The sequence below is a fragment of the Lolium rigidum genome, chromosome 2, assembly GCF_022539505.1.
Source record: "Lolium rigidum isolate FL_2022 chromosome 2, APGP_CSIRO_Lrig_0.1, whole genome shotgun sequence".
NCBI lineage: Eukaryota > Viridiplantae > Streptophyta > Magnoliopsida > Poales > Poaceae > Lolium > Lolium rigidum.
The window spans coordinates 242,599,533-242,614,850 of record NC_061509.1 but is presented as its reverse complement, the minus strand read 5'-3'; the positions used below and the strand labels follow the sequence as shown (position 1 = coordinate 242,614,850).

Genomic DNA, 15,318 nt, shown 5'->3' with positions numbered 1-15,318 from the left:
AGAGTGTTATGACTACAAAATTTAACTTAAATAGTTACAACTCTCTAGTTTGCAATTGCTTAACAAGTGTCATCATATCAAATTTCATGACGTCTCAGAACTTTTGATAAAACTCTGTAGAGAACTCATCTAGCCCGGAGCTTTATTAAGTTCCATCTGAGTTCAAGCACCTTCTCTTCCTTGCAAGGTGATGCGACAATAGTTCTCTCCTCCTCAGATAATTATTGAGAAATATCATAAATGACTTCTTCTCTTGCTATAAAACAACTTGGTGCCGGTGGTCTAAATAATTTCTTATACTAATATTCACTTATAATCAAAAAGGCTGCGGGGCTTACCTTTTTTCAAAAAAAAAAATACAGGCAGAAAGAACAGATTTAAAGATCGAATCCAATGCCCTGTCGAGAAGACTGGATCCGTTGAACAAGAAACACCATGCATGTAAGGAATTGAAGTTGAAGTTAATGCATTTTCCTTGCCGTGCTCGTCGTCTTCTCCGACACCCATACCTGACCAGCCTCCCCATCGTTTTATGGCCTGCCAAGCTTTCGGCTGCGTGCGTAGGTGCGGCCGCGCTGGAGCGACAACATTCACCATTGGGCACTTGCGCGAGACCACGTGCCACTGCCGCCAACGGTTGCAGCCCTCCGATGGAGAAACGTCTCCGATGCATCTGCACATTGCTTGGTATGAACTCTCACAGGAGTAGAGCTACAGCCGCTTGTACGTACGTTGACTGGAACGCCATTTTTCCTCCTTCGTTTCTGCCACACTTTTCAGATCTGAAGCTCTCTGGCACTGATGCCAGCCTACACGAAGAACTATGCATTGCATGACACGGTTGTTTGTTTGACCGGCCACTAGGCCACCAATGGAACAAGCTGCTGGATCATACAGATACTACAGTCCTACACCAGCAGCAGTACCACGCTTTGACCAGCACCATCTCACATTCTATTGCTAGTACATTGAGGAGTACTCCGTGTAACGTCGTCGTCACGCTGCTGCTTCGGTTTCGATGCAGCGCGAGCAGTTTTCACCGCCGGAGCGATGCCCTTACATGCACTCACGCACACGCTTCCCGGCCGTCTGCCACGGCCAAGCTATAGTTGTTTTGATAATTGATAAGCCAGCATTGGCATCCTCTCATGAAACCACGGCGACGCCATTCGCGCCGCTCCTTCGCTATCAGCAAGCAGCGCTAGTGGCCTTGCCCATTCATTGTGACACGTACGCCGGTCAGTCAGAGCCGGCGTCAAACCCGGCCATGTTCCCCAAATTGATAGCGATTGTTGTGTCGCCATCCAACTCCTGTCCTCCCTATCGTACGTACTCCTGGTTGGCTGGTTAGCCGTCCTACTCAAGCTTTGCCCATACATGCGATGGCATCATTGCCGAAAATACTTACAAATAAATTTAAGTGCATGTCATGGGATCTAGGTTAATACAAATCCACGATCATTGTAAATGGTATGCGAATAATTTTCCTATTGTAAATCTATGGGATCTAAAATTTGTTCGGGTATATACTGTATTTCATGGACTCAGCGTTTCTCATGTTCGTATTCAGTCATTATGTTAGTATTCTTGATACCTCATGAATACAAAAAATGCATGCCTTTGGGAGAGATGTGTCCCTTGACAAAGTGCGCACAAAGATCATACGGCCACGTGTGTCTCGTGCGGCTTTAAAAAATTATAAAGTTATTATAGTTTTAAGATGTGTTTTTGTTTGCATTTTGTCACTAGTGACGTGGAAGAAGAAAATATGCTTGAAACAAAGCCATTGACTTCGAGAGACCTTGCAAGAGCTTTCTTTTTTGCTTATTTGTTTTTTGTTATTTTTCATTTGGTTAATTTGATAGATCAATTTTTATGGATCAATATGGTGGAAATTTTTTTTAAAGTAAGAGCGCAATTGAAGAGAGACGTTTTGTTTTTTCCTTCAAAAAGGTTTATGTGTTCACTACTTTTTGTGGATCAAAATAATGTATTCCATCGTTTGAAACCACGATATTACGGATTTGTCTAAATTTGAATGTATCTATAGAGTAAATTTTTTATAGATACATCTAAATTTATACATATCTATGACACCATTTTAGGACGATGGGAGTATTATTAAAAAAACATGCACAATTGATAAGGGAGTTTCGGTATTTGTGCATAGTTCCTAACTGCCATATTTTTCCTTTTAGATGGCCGTTCTTTTTTGGAGTAGTACATACTGATTCACGCCTCCCCAAACCCGCAGCTGACTAGATCGCCACCAACCACGAGGTTGGTGCCGCCACCATCACCGGATCTGCCGTGCCACGAAGCTGGCCACACCATGGCCATGACCACGAAGCTCGTCAACGTCGGCACCACCATGGTGCCAGGAAGCATTCCCAGCTAAGACGAACCACACTGCCTCCTATAGACATTGACCCGGACACCGCCAGCCATAGTTACATGGGGCACCACCGAAGTAGGGAGCCCCCACCGCCGCCGTGTGGGCTGAGATCGCCTCTGGAGGTTGGTAGGACCGCGCCGCCAAAATTCCGCTGCCCACCCGCCACCGCCAGATGGAGGCAGGCGCCGCCGGTGTAGAAGGGCCCCGTCACCGCTCCAACAACGGCGAGGAAGGAGATATGGAGGGTGGCCGCTAAGTTTAGGTGGAGGGAGTCAGGAGGGGGTCGATTATAAGATTGTTTATCCATGTTATCGGTATTAAAATTTTATTATATATGTGATCAAATTTAAGAAGCTCTAATTTTTTAAATCAAATTTATACGCCTTTTTTTCCGAACCAAGGTAGTAAGACTTCGTCGAGAGGAGAGGGGATGCCACTACAAATCGTGTGTTTGCACCGTCGGAAGTGATAGTTACACAAGCGGCAGCCATGGTCCAGGCCGGGGTGGTCACCACCTTTGTCTTTTGCGACCTCCATTCAGCAGCAGCGGCATCCCAGGCTCCCATACATATATGCCCATCTCGTTCCATCCCTCTACTCTCCTTTGCAACCAAGCTTCTCATAGGCCACTGACCACACTTCCTTCCATCCTCCTAACCTGTGGCATCATCACTGCCGGCCAACCTAGCAGGTGGAGGTGCTATAGGTTTCTTCTAGCTGCATCTTTAGCTCTAGCTAGTCTGATCAAAGAAGGTACACACAAGGCAAAGCTAGCTTAGCTTCGCTTCAACATCACTCCAGGCTAGAAGCTTCGCTTCTCTTTAACCTCTCATCACTACATACTTTCTGGCTGTAACGATCGAGATGGTCGGATGGCCATGAGCAAATCCCCTCTCCGAGCGTTCCTCGCGGCCATGGTTCTTAGCTTCCTCCTCGGAGCTGCAACATGCAGCCGCACCACGACGACCCTCTCCTCTTTCCAGGTACGACGTCACTCTCGCATCTCTCATTCTCTCAATGACGCCATTGATAGGTTGGTCTAACTAAGTGCTTTGGGTTTATTTGTGTGCAGAACTTGGCGGAGGACAAGTCGCGGCTGGGGTCGACGCCGCCGAGCTGCCACAACCGGTGCAACGCTTGCAACCCCTGCAAGCCCATCCAGGTGGCCACGACGCTCCCCTCGGGTTCTAGCCGGCCGTCGACGTCCCGCAGCGCCGCCGACGAGGCCGCCGCCTACGCGCAGTACTCCAACTACAAGCCGCTCGGGTGGAAATGCCGCTGCGCCGGCCGCCTCTACAACCCCTAGCTAGATCGTCCAAGTAGATAGTCGCTTACATTCCTTGACGGCGGCGTGGCCTCACCCTGAGAACGCTGCGCCGCTATGCTGTCATGGCTGCAAGTGTTGGCGAGACCAACAACTTCTGGTCTTGTTTTGGTTACTCATCAGCTTCCGTTGCTCGAGCTCGATTGATCTCTCGTGTACCGTCTTGCACACTTAGCGATTCCTAGCTATTACCCCTTCTTTTTGCTACGCTGATTCCATCATGATTCATGACACGAACATGTAAGAGCGACTGTGGGATCGATCGAGATGGAGCGGTAAATTATACTTATGTACTAGCGTAGATGTAATACAGTAATAATGTTAGCACTACCTAGTGGTCTCTGCTCATGGCAGGTTAGAGACAAGGCCGTATGGCAGCATGTGACTCGCCTCTGATATGAATCTGAAATCCTGAACCCGGTGCAAGGATGTTGCGCCCCACGTACGTACTGCTACTACAGTAGCGATCGATCTGATTAATTAGCGCCACTGACGGTACTGAGCGGGTCTCCGACACGTTTTCCAGGAGCAGCTGAGCGGTGGCCCTCTAGCTCATAAGTGCGCTGTTCAAAGACTGTGAGACGAGTGGAGGCTAGCGCGAGGTTTTAGCCTGATCATCATTATCTCTGTAGTACGGCTCTGATGGATCTCCATGTGTTTATTCACTGAGGTGTCTCCCTCGCGCTTGGCCGGTTTGTATGGCTGTGTAGGGTTCGCCGCGCTTGGAAGCACACGCGCGGACGTTGCTCTTGTCGGGTCTCCCTCTTTGTTAAGCATCCCCACTCGTTGGCGCTCCCCACGCCCAAATCCGGCGAAATTTTCGTCCGGATTGGATCAATTTTTGGCATGGGGGTAGTATATTTCCAGTCGTGTGCTCCCCAAGCAGCGTTTCTCGGGGAAAAAGAGGATGGCCCGGGGAGTCTGGACGAAAGAGGAGACACGTGGGCGTGGGCGGTTGGTTTTGCTCCATCCGGAGGCCCGAGCGCTCCCGGGGGGCCGGGGATGGCGTGGGATCGCCGGATGAATTTAGGCCCAAATCCGGACGAAATCGAGAAACCGGGGGCACGACTGGGCCGGATTTCGCCGTCCGGATGTAAAAAACGGCTCGTGTGTGGGCTTCTCGGGGAGACGAGTGGAGATGCTCTTACCGTCGCACAGGCACTGGTGCTGGCTATTGGGTAGTGGGCACACCACGGTGGCGACAGATGCAGATGCGCTTGCCTTTTTTAATTTTTTTAACGTAGCCAAAAGATTTACCCCATTTTATTAATTAACGAGAAGAGTTTGTCAAGCAAAAACTCAAATGTTTTGCGTCCGCGACTATTCTAATTCTAGCCTCATTCTTAATGATCGATATCGTGAAGGTTCGAAGGCATGGTACACTTGTTACGAAAAACCCTCGCATTACTCTTCTTGCACACCTTCCAACTAACAAGCTCAGTGAGGGAGGCTACCGCCTTGCGGTTCGGGGGACACTTGCATGACATTTTGGTCTGCCATGCCTTTATGGAGAGGTTCCCCGTCCACTCTTGGGTGTTGACATTATGGAGCCCAAGCCACTCTTTAGTCATCCCCAAAATCTTTTGGTGAATCGGCAATGTGGGAAGAGGTACGCCACCGTTTTTTAAATTTGCTTGCAAAAGGGCAAATGCCACAATTGGTCGGTCCCCTCTTCTCAAGACGTTCCTTCGTCCAAAACCTAGTTTGTATGGCCAACCAAGTGAAGAACTTGACTTTTGGCGGCGCCCAGGTTTTTCGCACCAATTTGTTCATGCAAGTTTGCGTTGCCCCAGAACATGGAGCGTTGTAGGCCAAAGTTGTAGAATATTCCCCGCTTGAAGTGAGGTTCCAAACAATGGTGTCCTGGACCTCCTCATGAAGATGGGCATTATTAAGGTCACTCCAAAGCCATAGAAATCCAAGCCTTGTTGTGCAAGGCTTGTTTAACACTCTGTTTCTCCCTTGTAGATGCTTCAAAAATGAGTGGAGCAATATCTTTGGGCATCTTTCCATTGTGCCACCTAAAAATGAGTGGAGTCCAAAAAAGGCGCAATATTCCCGTTGCCAATGGTAATGGTGGTTCTGGCATAGAAGAGGCTCATGTCTACCGACTCGCAAGGGGTGCTCGAGATGACCGAAAGCTTTTCATGGTCACACCATTCAAACCAAGGCTATCGAAAATGGAGGGCACGAGCAAATTTCTCGAGGTGCAAAATCTCCAAACCATTAAGAAGAGTAGGCCTAGAAATTGCCTCCCAATTGATCTTACACTTTCTCCTTAGTAACAGCCCACAAAAGTCCCTTTCAACCTTGTTCATGCTACCTGGTGGAATTGTGAGCGGTGCGAGGTGCACAATAGCTTGCGAAGTGATAACTTATTTCACAAGCACCCCACAACCGGCTGCGTTGGTATTCTTCCCATCCCAAGTAACAAGTTTCCCAACCATCTTATCTTCAAGCGGTTGGAAATCAACCATCTTAAGTTTTCACACCGATAGCGGGAGGCCGGAGTACTTCAAATTGAAGGTAGAGAGGATGACCAGCATGTCACTAAGCACTTCGTCAATATTGATGTTGCGGCATCTAATGGGCATCACCAAGAATTTTTTGAAATTTTTCTCAAGCCTCGTAACCTCTCTAGAGGCCTTGAGAATGGAGGATAGGTTTTGTATGTCCTCTTTGTTAGGAGCTACAGAAATAGATGCATCATCCACATATAAAGATGTTCTAAAAATGGTCCATCTCCCCCTAATCTTGCTCAAAAGGTCTTGTTTGTGGCAAACCCAATAATTTCTTTAAGGGGGTCGACAGAAAGGAAAAAAAAGAAGTGGCGAAAGGAGGTCTCCTTGCCTTAGAACCTTCTGGTGCTTGACTGTAAAGGGAAAAACCATTAAGGTAACCCTCGAGGATGAGGTGCAAAGCAAAGCGGTAATCCAATCACGGAACTTTGGTGGGAACCCATGTATTTTAAGGAGCTCAAGAATGACCACCCGTTCTCATGGAGTCAAACACTTTGTAAATGTCAAGCTTGAATATAAGAGGTTCGATTCACTCTTGTGGAGTCTTATAGCAAGGTTACGAACATACATTTTTTTTTATCATAGATACTCCTCTTTTTAAGGAAATAATTTGCACATTGGACACGAGCTTTTTCATGTACGGGGTAAACCGGGTAGCTATCATTTTGGCGTTGGTCTTTCTTATGGCATGGATCAAGCTATATGGTCTATACTCGGATATGCCCTCGACCCCTCCTTTTTCGGCAAGAGAACAATATTAGCTGAATTTAACCATTGGAGGTGAGCCACTTGAAGATTCGTGAACTTGTTGAAGAAGGCCCCAGTAGAACCATCTAGTCCGAGAGGCTTATCGAAGGGCATTTGGTTTATTGCTTTAAGCACCTCTTCCTACGAGAAGGGTCATTAATGCCTTCTATGTCCACATTGCTTAAAGGTAGGCTCTCCGAATTGAAGATTTTGTTACTAGTTGGTCGTCTTCCCATGACCCAAGCGAAGTGATCATAGATGATCTTCTCTTTTTTCTCATGCTCGGTGACCCATCCATCAATTCTTTTGAGGCAGTGAATATGGTTTTTTTCTCCTCCTCGCATTGACCCTCAAGTGGAATATTTTTTGTACTCGCGTCTCCGTCTTTGATGCTTGTTTTCCTTGTGCTTTTTTTAGCTCGATCTATAATTGCAAGGCTAATTACTCTCTTCTTTGGGTCATCCCTAAGCTCCCTTTCCTCCTTGGAGAGACGATGGTTCTCTTGGGCAATGTCAAGTTGCAAGATGCCCGGGAGAGCATGCTGGAGGAGCGCTTTTTTTGTTTTGGATAATAAACCACGGTTCCACTTGGAGAGGTTTGTCTCACTTGGCTTTAGCTTGTGGAAGTGCTTTTGGTATGGCTCATCATGTCCAGAGTGAATTTGCCAATCTTGTGCCACAATCTCCTTGAATATGTGGATACCCATCCAAAAGCTCTCAAATTTGAAGCTCCTTGGAATTCTTGGCCTGCTATTATCAACAAGGAGGAGGGTACAGTGGTCGGAGAGGGTGGGAGAAAGAGCATTGCGGACTTGGGAGTCAAAGTGGATGTTCCCTCAGCGTTGCAAAAGGAGTCCAATTTGCATATGGTGGGGCTCTCCCACTCATTTGTCCAAGTGAAGCGTCTCTTTTGCGGATGAATTTCCTTGAGCTCGCAACTTTAAAAAGTTGTTCATAATCTATTTTTGCGCTCCGATTAACATTTCTCTTATTGTTGTTTCTCGATCTATCGCTCTATAAATTTGGTCTAAATCTCTCAAGGCAAGCCATTTGTCTCCATTTGCGGAATTTTGGGCAAGCAATTCGGTGAAGAAGTCGCCTTTTCAGCTGTAGGAGGTGGGTCCGTAGATGAAGCCCGCTTCTTAAAGAGGTTCCCTTGTGCCAAAGGAGGATATAAGCCGAGAGGCAGAATTCAGTGACAACGACATCAGAAACTTGCGCAACTGCCCCATCCCATAGCAAGAGGGTGCCATAGCTGGGCGTTGGGCGAATCTCCTTAAGCAATTTCCTCCGAGGTAAGCACCGGTAGACTGATCCATGTCATCCGGTTTCATGAAGTGAGTCTAACTTAACTGGTTGGGCTCGGATGTACAAACCCAACACCTAAGTTCAAATCCTCGTGTACACAATTTTAGGTTCCTATTTATACTTGTTATACTTGAGGAAGTGAAATTCTCCCCATCTTTAATTTGGCAATTGGCTAAATGGTGTGGATTGTAGGTTTAAAGTACTTATTAGGGTGGAACACTTGCCGTTATTTGGTCTTTTTAAAGTGTGGAGAACCACAACCTGTTTACGAAGGTATTTACATGATTTGAGGACACATCAAAAGATATTTTTATCCAACATAGATGGCAACGTAACCTACGGATTTCTCCTCCATCACCTTAGACACCTATTTTTTAGTTTCTTAGAGAATTATTCGTGCTTTTTATTCTTTTGTATTTTGATATGTTTAGCTTTTTATTCTAAGATGTCCCACTTTATTGCCTGCCACAAGAGCGACGATGCGTCGCATATTGCTAACCTGTTTTTCAGGGAGATTGTACGTTTACATGGAGTTCCGAAGACTATTGTTTCTGATCGTGACGTGAAGTTTATGAGCTACTTCTGAAGACGCTTTGGAGAAAGTCGGGGACGAAGCTGCTGTTCGAGCACTACTTTTCATCCCCAAACCGATGGTCAAACCGAAGTGGTGAATAGAACATTGTCACAACTGTTGAGATCCATGATCAAGAAGAACCTGAAAGGAGTGGGAAGAGTGTTTGCCGCATGTGGAGTTTGCTTACAACAGGGCGGTGCATTCTACCACGGAGCTATGTCCTTTTGAGGTGGTGTATGGTTTCAAACCCATTACTCCACTTGACTTGTTGCCTTTGCCCATACATGAGAGAGTCAATATGGAGGCATCAAAGAGGGCAGATTTTGTGAAGAAGATTCATGTGAAGACTAAAGAGTTGATTGAGAAGAAAGGCAAGAGCAATGCTGCAAGGATGAATAAGAAGCGCAAGGAGATTTGGTCTGGGTACATTTTCGCAAGGATAGGTTCCCGAAGCTGAGGAAGTCTAAGTTGAAGCCTCGTGGTGCTGGTCCTTACAAAGTGCTTGCCAAGATCAATGATAATGCATACTCGATAGATCTTCCAGAGGATGAGTTTGGTGTCAGTAATTCTTTCAATGTTGCTGATTTGACACCACATAACGGAGAAGACCTTGGAGCATCGGGGTCGACGCCTTTTGAAGGGGGGGGGAGATGATGAGGACATCCCTACCTCACTACTACCTCCGTCATTACCAACTGAAGATGAACCTGCCGTGAAGCTCAAGTCCAATGAAGTCAGGATTGGACCAATGACACGAGCTCGTGCGAAGCTACTTTGGCAACAAGTGAACTTGTTCCTAAACGATACCTTGATTGATGAGAACTTTATACTACCTAAGTCCTATTACTTATGTATCATCAGGTATGAAGAGGAGACAAGCATCGCACGAGGAGGAGAGGAGCAGCTGGACGTAAAGATGGACGTGAAGCTGGACAAGGAGCTGGACATGAAGATATCTCATGGACGCGCGAGGGAGGAGCGGGAGGAATGCGCGAGAGGAGAAGAAGAAGTCCAGGCCGGTCCAGCGCCCGGTCAGACCGGCCCCCACGCCGGGCCGCCCGGTCCCTGGCCCGGTCGACCGGCCGCCAACCGGCCGGCAACCGGAGGGAGCGTATCGTACCGGGCAGAAACCGGAAACTTCGCAGTTTCCCGGTTGGCGACCGGTTGACCGGACCACCGACCGGACCGGCCGGTCCACAGCCCGGTCGACCGGATTCCAGACCGGACCAGTCCGAGTCTGTCTCGACCAGATCTATTCTGGGTTGGTTTACTTGTATTTTTTCGACCAGAACTCGTCACGGACGCCTATATAAGTGCCTTGGACGACCCCCTAGCGGCTTTAGACCACGTTTAAGATAAACCCTAGTTCTTAGTTGTTTGCTCTGCAAAACTATTGAATTCCCTACACCATATTGCTTGGATATTGTGTAGATCTCGTTTAAGTCTTGTGTGATCTGCTGTTCCATTGGGAATTAGATGGTTGCAACTTACCGCTTCGTGGTCGGCGGCTACGTGCGCAAGTGTGTGGAGTTGCGAATATCTTGCAGGGTTGAGAGCTGTTGCATCTGGCGACAAGGATCAATCGAGAGATCTCGTTGCGTCATACAAGTTATCATCCACTACATCGTCGTGTTTCTCCGCTGCCATCACCCCGTGATCATCATCACCACCGTTGCTTACTGAGAAGATCGGGCCACCCCTTATCATCTTGGTATCGATTTCCAGTTTTCCTCGGTAAGCCATCCACAATCCACCCCATAGTTGAGTTGTGAGTGTTTCCTATCCAGAAAAAGCCATAAAAAAAATTAGGGTTAGGGTTTGCCATAGCCTTAGATTGCACTAATTTCAAGTGTTAGTTGCTTTTCGTAGTTGTTTTTGCGTATCTTTATCTTTCTTCTAGTAGAATTGTTAGGGTTTGTGTTTTCTCTATCATCTAGTTTATCATAGTGTGTCAGTTTTTGTTACTCCGAGTCCACATAGCGTACAGTGTGCTTGTTCCCAACCATAGACACAGCTTATCGATATACGTGACTAGGAACTTCCCCAGAAGAGACTAGTTTTACCGCTCGACAGGCTGCTCATTAGGGTTTTGGTGCTTTGCATATCTTGTTGGCCGTGTTATCAAGGAGTTGAGTCATAACATCAAAAAAAAAGAGAAAATAGAAAAGAAGCAAAAAGAGCTACATAGCTGCGTGTGTTACAAAACGAAAATACAAAAAGAAAAGTGTCGTGCTAGTTGAATTCAAGTGAAGGCCTAAGTTTTTCTTTACTGCACCTGTAGTTGAGCAATCTTGTGCCTGTCTCGTTGAGCTTTGCTAGCGTCTCTCTAGAGCATTGCAACTTTTACTCCATATAGTTGCATTGCCCCATTATATCGCCTTGTGTGAGTATCATTGGTTGTCTACGGTCAGCGCTAGAGCTTGTTATTGGTGCAAATAGGTAGCCTACCTACAGCCCCACATATACCCTGCTTTGTCGTGTGCTTGTTCTTATACCCTTGATATTCGCTTCGCTACATCCGTGCACTAGTTGTTACTACAAGTGGTAAGCAATACTAATTTACTTTGGAACGGTAAGATTTCATTTTCTTATCAGTTTTGAGTGAGTTGTGAGAGTACCACCATATATTTTTGATTTAGTGCACTAACCTACTAATCATGTCTGCTAGTGATAATAAGATTGTTAACCAGGAAAACAAGAATTCGGCAGATATCATCACATGGAGGGAGTATGAAGCTCTTCGTAATGAGATGCGACGTGAATTCCGCACTAAGGATGATGAGCTTAAGGGTACAGTTGACGAGATCAAACAAACGCTGGATGCTACTAATGTTACCGTCACTGGATTGGCTGATCAAATGACGGATATCCAGCGCAATATTGCCGATATGCGCCTCGCTATTGAGAATTTGACTGCACAACAACAACAGCAAGACGATGATGAAGATCCTGAGCTTGAAGATGACGCACACAATGCTCGTGGTGCGCCTCGTGGTCATCGTCCTCGTGGCTGGGTTCCACTTGGCCGCAATGGTCGTGGACAAGATGAAGAAGATGGATTGGGTAAGCCCAAGTTTTCCATACCCAAGTTTGAAGGAGGAGCTGATGTTGAAGAATATCTCACTTGGGAGCTCAAGATTGAGAAGTTATGGAGCTTACATCCCAACTATTCTGAAGATAAGAAGATCAAGCTTGCTTCTTCTGAATTTGATGGTTATGCATTGCGTTGGTGGGATTCTTTGGTTCGTAATCGCGACGAAGATGGTGCACAACCTATCCGTACATGGCGTGCTATGAAGGAAGTTATGACTTCTCGTTTTGTGCCTACAAATTACATGCGGAATATCTTTGATAAGCTAACACTATTGAGGCAAGGTGTGAAGACTGTTGATGAGTACTACATGGAGATGGAGATGCTTATGCAGCGTGGTCGTGTCCGTGAGTCTCTAGAGATGACAATGCAGCGTTTTCTCAATGGATTGAAGTATGATGTTACAGGCATTGTTCGTCATTACACCTACACCAATATGAATCAATTGTTACATCATGCAAGAGAAGCTGAATCACAGTTGGCTGAAGAAGCAAAGGTTAAGGGACGTGCTACGGGAGGTGGGCGTTTTACACCCCGTGCGCCTTCTACAGCGTGGGCGCCTTCGACGCGCTCTGCTCCTTACTCTACTCCGACTAGCAAACCGGTCTCCAATGTATCTAATGCAAAGAAGTCCGAATCTGCTGCAAGTACGAGTGGTTCTAGCATGTCTACAGCGCGCAACCGCGATATGCTTTGCCATACATGTGGTGGCAAGGGTCACTTCAAGAGAGATTGTCCTAACCGCAAAGTCATGATTATCAATGAGGATAATGAGTATGAGATTGGAGATGATGTTGATCCAAATGCTCCAGACGATGATGACTATGACACTGATGGTGAAGATGCATATCCTTCTGATGCTCGTACCATTGTTGTGTCGCAGCGTGCTCTTAATGTGTTGCCTAGTGCATCTACTCAGCGCTGCAATTTGTTCCAAACCAAAGCTTTAGTTGGTCCTGACAAGGCTTGCAAGGTCATTATTGATGGCGGGAGTTGCCGCAATTTAGCAAGTAAGGAGTTATGTACCAAGCTGAAGTTGAAGTACCTACCGCACCCGCATCCATATTATATTCAATGGTTGAGCGACAATGGTGAGATGAAGGTAAATCACATGGTGCGTGTTGAGTTTGAGATTGGACCGTATAAGGATTGCATTGATTTTGATGTGGTTCCTATGACGGTTTGTCACCTCTTATTGGGTCGGCCTTGGCTCTATGACCGTTCGGTGCAACACAATGGCCGAGCCAATACATATCACTTGGAGTACAAGGGCAAGAAAATTAACTTACGGCCTATGTCACCACAACAAATTGTCAATGAGTCTCGTCAGAAGATTGAAGTGAATTTGGAGGATGCACCTCTAGATAGGCGAGCGAATTGTAATGTCGTGAGTGATATAACGAAAAGTGAGAGAGTGAATTCCTTAGTTTCATTAGCCACCAAAGAAGACATGAGAGAATTTAGTGAGGATCCTACGGCCATGCCTCTTGTGCTTTTGTACAGGGGTACGGTCTTGGTTACTAACGACATGACCCCTCTTCCTCTTGGTGTTTCTAATGTTTTGCAGGAATTTGGCGACGTGTTTCCGGAGGAGGTACCCGCAGGACTACCACCATTGCGAGGTATTGAGCATCAAATTGACTTGATTCCCGGAGCTTCGCTGCCCAATAGGGCGCCATATCGCACTAATCCCGAAGAGACGAAGGAGATACGGAAGCAAGTACAAGCGCTACTCGACAAAGGTTATATCCGCATAAGCCTTAGTCCTTGTGCTCGTTCCTGTTATTCTAGTTCCTAAGAAAGATGGTACTTGGCGTATGTGCGTAGATTGTAGAGCTATAAACAACATTACTATTCGATATCGTCATCCTATTCCCCGTTTAGAGGATATGTTAGATGTTTGAGTGGTGCTGATGTGTTCTCTAAAATTGATTTGCGTAGTGGTTATCATCAAATTAGGATGAAAGAAGGGGATGAGTGGAAAATAGCCTTTAAAACAAAATTTAGTTTATATGAGTGGTTAGTAATGCCTTTTGGGTTAACTAATGCACCTAGCACTTTCATGAGACTGATGAACCATGTTTTGCGTGAATTTATTGGCAAATTTGTGGTTGTGTATTTTGATGATATATTAATCTACAGCCGCAATGAATCTGATCATACTATACATATTAGACATGTTTTGCAAGTGTTGCGTGATAATCAACTCTATGGTAATCTTGAGAAGTGCACATTTTGCAAAGATAAGGTCATATTTCGGGTTATGTTGTCTCTAAGCATGGAGTAGAAGTAGATGTGTCTAAAATTGAAGCTATTCAAAATTGGCCTACTCCCATGAATGTGAGTCAAGTACGAAGTTTCCATGGTCTAGCTGGGTTTTATCGCAGATTTGTGCCCAACTTTAGTACTATTGCTGCACCTTTGAATGATTTAACTAAGAAGGGTGTTGTTTTTGAGTGGGCGCAGCCCAAGATCATGCTTTTGATGAACTTAAGAGATTGTTAACTTCTGCACCGTTGCTTGCACTTCCTGATTTCAATAAGCAATTTGACATTGAATGTGATGCTAGTGGTATTGGAATTGGTGGTGTGTTGATGCAAGAGGGTCGCCCAATTGCATATTTTTCTGAGAAACTTTCTGGTGTTAAGTTGAACTATCCTATATATGATAAAGAATTGTATGCTTTAATTAGAGTTCTTGAGGTTTGGCAACATTACTTGTGGCCAAAAGAATTTATCATACATTCGATCATGAAGCTTTAAAATACACGAAAGCCCAATCTACTTTGCATAAGCGTCTAGCTAAGTGGGTTGAGTTCATTGAGTCTTTTCCATATATTATTAAGCATAAGAAGGGAAAAATAATATTGTTGCTGATGCTCTATCTAGGAAGAATATGCTATTAACTCAACTTGATGTTAAAATTCCTGGTTTAGAGATACTATGTGATTTGTATGCTACTGATCATGATTTTGCTGAACCATACCGCTTATGTGCTCTTGGTAAAGCATGGGAAAAATATCACATACATGATGGGTTCTTGTTTAGAGCTAACAAATTATGTGTTCCAGAATCGTCTATGCGTTTGCTCTTATTGCAGGAATCACATGTTGGAGGTTTGATGGGTCACTTTGGGCGTGAGAAGACGCTACTCATGCTAGCTGACCACTTTTATTGGCCAAAGATGAGGCGGGACGTGGATAGATATGTGAGGAGATGCATTACTTGCAACAAATCCAAGTCCAAGCTGAAGCCTCACGGTTTGTATACTCCTTTACCGGCACCTACTACACCATGGGAGGATATTAGTATGGATTTTGTGTTGGGTTTGCCGCGTACTAAGAGAGGCCATGATTCTATAT

At 45.7% G+C, this 15,318-nt stretch overlaps 1 protein-coding gene across 1 annotated transcript; it reads left to right on the top strand.

Moving 5' to 3' along the window:
- The first annotated feature begins 3,267 nt into the window (after positions 1–3,267).
- LOC124688423 (EPIDERMAL PATTERNING FACTOR-like protein 1) lies at positions 3,268–3,701 on the top strand. Its single transcript, XM_047222102.1, has 2 exons — positions 3,268–3,378; positions 3,468–3,701. Exons 1-2 carry the CDS (start codon positions 3,268–3,270, stop codon positions 3,699–3,701), a joined length of 345 nt encoding a protein of 114 aa, XP_047078058.1.
- Positions 3,702–15,318: the final 11,617 nt, after the last annotated feature.